The sequence below is a fragment of the Polyodon spathula genome, chromosome 15 (genome assembly GCF_017654505.1).
Source record: "Polyodon spathula isolate WHYD16114869_AA chromosome 15, ASM1765450v1, whole genome shotgun sequence".
NCBI lineage: Eukaryota > Metazoa > Chordata > Actinopteri > Acipenseriformes > Polyodontidae > Polyodon > Polyodon spathula.
In genome coordinates, this window is record NC_054548.1 from 30,087,055 (window position 1) to 30,093,468 (window position 6,414).

Here is a 6,414-nt window from a genome sequence, read left to right on the forward strand (position 1 = left end):
AATAATAATAATAATAATAATAATAATAATAATAATAATAATAATAATAAATAAACAAATAAATACATAATTTCCCCAAACTGATAAGGCAGTAGAAGATAAGTATGTGTTTAAAATTACAGAATGCCGAATTCTTACAATTAGGTTTGTATTTCAGAGGTAGGCTATATTTATTTGATCGTTTTTACAGTATTTTTCTCAAACATATTTCAATATATTCCATGAATAATGACTAGTATTAGAAATCGACACATAATATTTTTTTGTTGATTAACTGATCCCTTACTTCTAATGAAGCTCAACTTTCGTTAAAATATGTCATTGCCCAATACAGCATATTCTTCAGAGTGAGATCTCCGTGAGTACAATCGTTCTGTAAGGGAAGGCGTTAAACACCGTCAGGAGTTGCAGGCTGCTCCAGGCTAACTATAAATATGAAGCATGGTAAATAGGTTAAATGTAATCAACTAATGATTTGGAGTCATTACATGCACTTGTATTAATATATAATCAGTAACGCGATAGCACGTTAGCGTTTACCATATTAAACCCTGCTGTAGATAAAGCATCTCGTTTTAATGCAATATTATGTGCAACCAATCCCTGTGAAATATTAATGCTATTTTAATTATAAGAAGCAAAGGAATGTCGGTACAAAAATGTACTAAAAAATATAGGCTCCTTGTAGTATCAACAATCAACCAATTCAATAAACGGTTATGGAATTACTCCATGTGTTATATACGCTTGTGTCTCTGGGTGGGGCCAGGATTCAGCTTCTCACTCTTTCACCCATAAAAGCAAAGGCACATCCTTTTATATATCAGTGTTAGTGGGTCATCGCTGTGTAACCCTTAGTGAGCTCTACTCTCGACTGTGAATGTACCGTTAACATGACATTGTTTTCACAAAAGAAACATTCACAATTTATGTCAAAATAGACAATGCTCCCATTTTACCCTGACCTGTATAGGTGATGCATGTATGTAATATATTTATTATTATTATTATTATTATTATTATTATTATTATTATTTTAATAATAATAGTAATATTTTGTTCACCCAAAAAAACCAAACAAACATAACACGAGTGTGAAGTGTCCCCTGTTCTCGTAAGCCGTCTATTAAAAAAGAAAATATTATATATAAAAATATATATACATTCACTTTTTTTTTTTCAGAAAGATTTATTCCTAAAACGAACTGACATTATAAAGGAGTGTTACACTTAATATGTGAATATCGAGAGAGAACGTGATATTTCAAATGTGTGCACAACAGCCTACTTACATTTTACTGCGACAAAATGTATTGTTTTGAAAATATTTACTGTATTATAGATATTTTACTGAGTATATGCCAACTCGTTCACAATGTGCTGGTGGTTGCATATGCCGTTACAACATATTTAAATAGAGAAAGAACAGTTTCTGCTCAATGCCTAATAAAATATGTTTGTATAATTAATGACATACAAGATAAACGACGTTATTTTAACATGTTTATTATATTAAATGTGTCATAATTAAATAAGGATTTCATCGGTAGATTCATGTAACACTAACCTTATTTTGGAAAAGACCGGTTTTGGAGTACTACAAATAAGACATTGCGTGTGCCCGGAATCTACAGGTGTAGGATCTACTCTTCACCGTTTCTGTCCGTCCGTTATAACTCAAGAATCTTGAGTGCTCTTGCATTTGCTGTGTAGATCTGACACAGAGCTGGAAACGCATCTTAGGCTTAACCCGTCTACTGTGTATCAGGCTGTATAGTTAAATGTCTCGCGAGAAGACCGGGCTCGCTTAACGAGATCTGAGGGACTCAGGTGTAAGAGCTCCTATCATCCTAGCACTATGATACAGCAGTGAGATAACTGAGACTGAGAGACTGGACTGGAGGCAACGCTGTGGATCATAAAGCTCCGAGCAGCACGCGGCATAACCAGCTACTGCGGCTCTGTTGGAAACGTTATCTATATAGAACCTTTTTATTTTATTTTCACTACAAGACTTTGTTTAAACACAGTGTCTGCAAAAATGATGTCCATGAACAGCAAACAGCCACATTTTGCCATGCATTCAAGCTTACCTGAGCACAAGTATACCTCTTTGCACTCCAGCTCGGAGGCAATAAGGAGAGCCTGTCTACCAACTTCACAGGTAAATGAACTCAACTTATCTTTGCGTCCCTTTCTATATCAGGGATATATGCATGTGCGTAATAATAAGAAGTGCTGCAAGGCACATTTTGACAAGCTGCGCGAAATGTTTTTTTTTTTTTTTTTTTTTTTTATGTATTTCTCAGAAATCATCAGAACGCCTGTAATCTTTTTTGAAAGTACATTCACACAAGGCTCCTACTTCTGTTTTTTAAATTATTTTTTATGACTTGAGCGTCTTCTGTCTTTATGTTTTATGTGTTGACAGTAGTCCCCAGTTGAGAGTAACATACTCATTTATTTTGTGTTTTCTCTCTTTTTTTCTTTTTGATTTCAGTTGCAGAACAATATCTTCACTAGTCTGGATGAAACACTTCTGGCCCGCGCTGAAGCTTTTGCTGCCGTGGATATCGCAGTGTCTCAGGGCAAGTCTCATCCTTTCAAGCCCGACGCAACTTACCACACGATGAACAACGTGGCATGCTCCTCAAACTCTACCGTACCCCTCGCCCACCACCACCATCACCACCACCATCACCACCAGAACTTAGAGGCGGGGGACCTCGTGGACCACATCAGCTCTTCTTCTCTGACCCTCATGGCTGGTGGACACGACGGAGTCGGGGGTGGTGGAGGAGGGGGTGGTGGGGGTTTGATCTCCTCCTCAGCCCATCCGCACTCACACATGCATTGTTTGAGCCACCTGCCCCACCAGGCTATGAACATAAATTCCTCTCTCACCCATCACGGGCTTCTTCCTGCCCACCACGGAGGTCAAGCCACATCGGGGCTCAGTAATAACGGACTTCCTTCTCTTAATGACTCAGACACAGATCCCAGGGAGCTAGAGGCTTTTGCAGAGCGCTTTAAGCAGAGGAGAATCAAACTCGGGGTGACCCAAGCGGACGTTGGTTCAGCCCTCGCCAACCTGAAAATTCCCGGAGTGGGCTCTCTTAGTCAAAGCACCATCTGCCGGTTCGAATCTTTAACTCTGTCGCACAATAACATGATAGCTCTCAAACCCATTTTACAAGCTTGGCTGGAAGAGGCCGAGGGGGCCCAGAGAGAGAAACTGAGCAAACCTGATATTTTTAACGGGGGGGAAAAGAAACGCAAGAGGACCTCGATTGCAGCTCCAGAAAAGAGATCTCTGGAAGCTTACTTTGCTGTTCAGCCTCGTCCTTCTTCAGAGAAAATAGCAGCAATTGCAGAAAAATTGGAGCTCAAAAAGAATGTGGTGCGAGTATGGTTTTGCAATCAGAGACAGAAACAAAAAAGACTGAAATTTTCAGCATCCCATTAGTTACAAAAGACTTCCATTGAAAGACAATATTTTGGGGACCACGGAACATACAAAATTCTCATTGTTTTCGGTCCTGCTTGTTTTCACAACAGAGGCTTTCAAACACAAGGGGCGATGTGTTAAATCATCGGTTTTATAAGGCAACATAATTGCTGCTTTATAATCACGTTATTGGTGAATGTGAAGTATGCAAATAAGAGATCTGTCTCTGGTGAATTAGAGAGAATACTGTAAAACAGCAGTGCTGGGTATGGCCTTTCAACATCATTGTAAAATGAAAGTTGATTGGTGTTTGATCGCATTATTTTAGTATTTAAGATGTCTTCTCAGTCACATTTATTTCAGACAAAACAACCACTTAAAGGGTTACCTCATTTGTTAGTCCCAGGCTAAATGCAAATATAAATTCATTATGATAACATTTGGGAAATGCAGTCTTTTAGTTTTACAAACTCTAATAACTTTTCCAATACCTCGTATATCTTTTCTATAAAAACAAATAAAACAAAGAACAGTTTTAAAAATATCGAATGAACACCTACATCTCTTAACGAAAAGATTCATATAGATGTAGCCCAATTGGTTCAAAAGTCAAAAACAATCATTAGCGTACATTTAAATTCATGTATTCGTTCCAAAGGTCTGCATGATAAGAAAAAAAACATGAAAAAAGAAATAATTTTATCTTAATGTTGTGTGATTAACGTTGATTGTTTTTATTTTGGAAATTTGCACTAAACCCTAATGGTTTGTTCAATTGTGTTAATGTTAATATGGTATAATTTCTGTGCATATAAAACTTGATCAGAGTTCTGAAAGTAAAGCCTAAACCTTCCACGTGAAATATATTTAAGTTATTGACTTTTCTAATTAAGATTTATTTATCTTTAATAGTTATTACAATTAAATTCGCATGACTGAATACAAAATAACTTTGGAAAATGGAGACAATGTTTTCTTGTATATTATGGTTTGCAGTGCAAACTTTCTATGCATTGAAATAATTAAGCACTATATAGCCTATCTACTGGTAGACCTTTGTGAATGGTGTAATCTCGCTGTTTACTGCCTGTTTTTCACAAAAATACACTGTTTGTCGTGTTGATTGTTAAAAAAAAGAGTTGTGCAACATTTTTATTTGTGCTCATGTATCTTCACAAACTGCGGTCACGTGTGAGCCATGAAATGTCTCACTATTTCATCAATCTGTCTACTGTATGTTTGCTGAACTTTCTCCTTCGTTGTGTTTTTTCTGATTTTTATTTATATTAAATTATTTCTGTAAGCCAAATACAACAACAGGGAGATGTGTCCCGGCACTCTTACAACTAAAAAATAAAATAAAATAAAAAGAAATCAAGCCATTTCTGTTCTCAAGTGCAATGATTATATTATATTCATATACGAGACGGAAAACAGTTTACAACCGTCTGTTTCATGTCGTTAAGGGATGTTGCATACCACTCTTGTTTCCATCAAGTTAATGATTATAGCAAATAATGATTATAAACGAGAAGGATGCCACCTACCGCTTTAAGTGAACAGCTCTGCGGAGGCACACTTTACTCAACTTTTCCTGAACCAAACGGTGCCAGAATGTCATTGCATTGCGTAAGTAATACATGTGTATCTAATGCTAAAGCAACATGGTTACATATGTACACAATCAGTGAAAATTTATCAAATACTATCAGAAAACAAAACATACAAAAGACAGGTTCAGCATTCGGCCATTCTTAAATCCTTTTGTTTCAAACTGCTAATAGTTTAGATACAAATACAAAAGCCATTTCTTCAGAACATTTAGATTGTATGTATTCATTTTCACGTTTATGTAGTACAATTGTGGCTTGTGAAATCCAATGATTTAGATAATGAACATGGTGATCGGAAGAAATGTAAAACATACGGTAAAATATAATATTTATTATATAAAATAATAATTGATTAAAATTAAACTTGTTTTTTGAGAGTAGCAAATACCTTTGCATATTTGGTAAATACACCAGCTATACCAAGTCAACATATAGCATATACAAACAATTATAATAATACATCTACAGAACATGCTAGTGTGTTTTAGAGGAACGGATTCATGGCATTTGGTTGTAGTTGTGACTAATACATTCACAAGACATTAGTCAACTATACAGTAATGTTAGCACTTAATATGAACGAGTTCAGGTATGGTAAGAGGTGATGCCTTGCATATTTCCCAGTTTATTTTTATTGAGGTATAGGCATTGGTTTACTATTGTGTCGTGCTGAAAGCGGATGTGGATCCTGAAGCCCAGAACGGGGGAGTTATGGAATGTCTGTTTAACACTTGTTCACCAATTGCTTTCAGCTTATATTAGACCATCATAAATGAACAATAGACACACACTGCTATGATTATATTGATTATTTTACTCTCCTGCGATAATAAGACTAATTCTGTCCTGCCTGAACAAGAAAAATGCTTCAGTACGCATCATGCAGAACTGGTTGTCACTGTTTCCCTTTCAACTGCTTATACTTAATCAAAGCTTACGAATATGAATTAGTCATGTTTTTTAAAATTCAGATTATATATATATATATATATATATATATATATATATATATATATATATATATATATATATATATATATATATATATATAGGAACATATATGATGGCTGTTTTTGCATATATTAAAGAGCAAACGTATATAATCTCTCGTACTTATTTATGAATATTAATAAACTGCATATAATTAGAGAGCATGAATAAATAATTCATGGACTGAGATTTAGAACATTAATAAACTGAATGATAAGAAGAGGCTAATTCAAACTTTAGTAATTGTTGTCAAGACTAATGGGAGGTAGGTAACGAATGTCTTGGAAACAAATGTCCCATGCCAATAATAATAATAATAATAATAATAATAATAATAATAATAATAATAATAATAATAATATG

General features: G+C 35.1%; 1 protein-coding gene across 1 annotated transcript; it reads left to right on the top strand.

Moving 5' to 3' along the window:
* The first annotated feature begins 1,884 nt into the window (after positions 1 to 1,884).
* LOC121328110 (POU domain, class 4, transcription factor 1-like) lies at positions 1,885 to 3,588 on the top strand. The gene is made up of 2 exons (XM_041272608.1): positions 1,885 to 2,164; positions 2,501 to 3,588. The coding sequence occupies exons 1-2, from the start codon at positions 2,042 to 2,044 to the stop codon at positions 3,464 to 3,466; spliced, it is 1,089 nt and encodes a 362-aa protein (XP_041128542.1). The 5' UTR covers positions 1,885 to 2,041; the 3' UTR covers positions 3,467 to 3,588.
* Positions 3,589 to 6,414: the final 2,826 nt, after the last annotated feature.

Bases quoted from the DNA above. Each gene is read 5' to 3' on its own strand.
- LOC121328110 (XM_041272608.1), top strand. From the start codon at position 2,042: ATGATGTCCATGAACAGCAAACAGCCACATTTTGCCATGCATTCAAGC. The intron at 2,165-2,500 runs GTAAATGAACTC...TTTTGATTTCAG, and splicing joins CCTGTCTACCAACTTCACAG to TTGCAGAACAATATCTTCAC.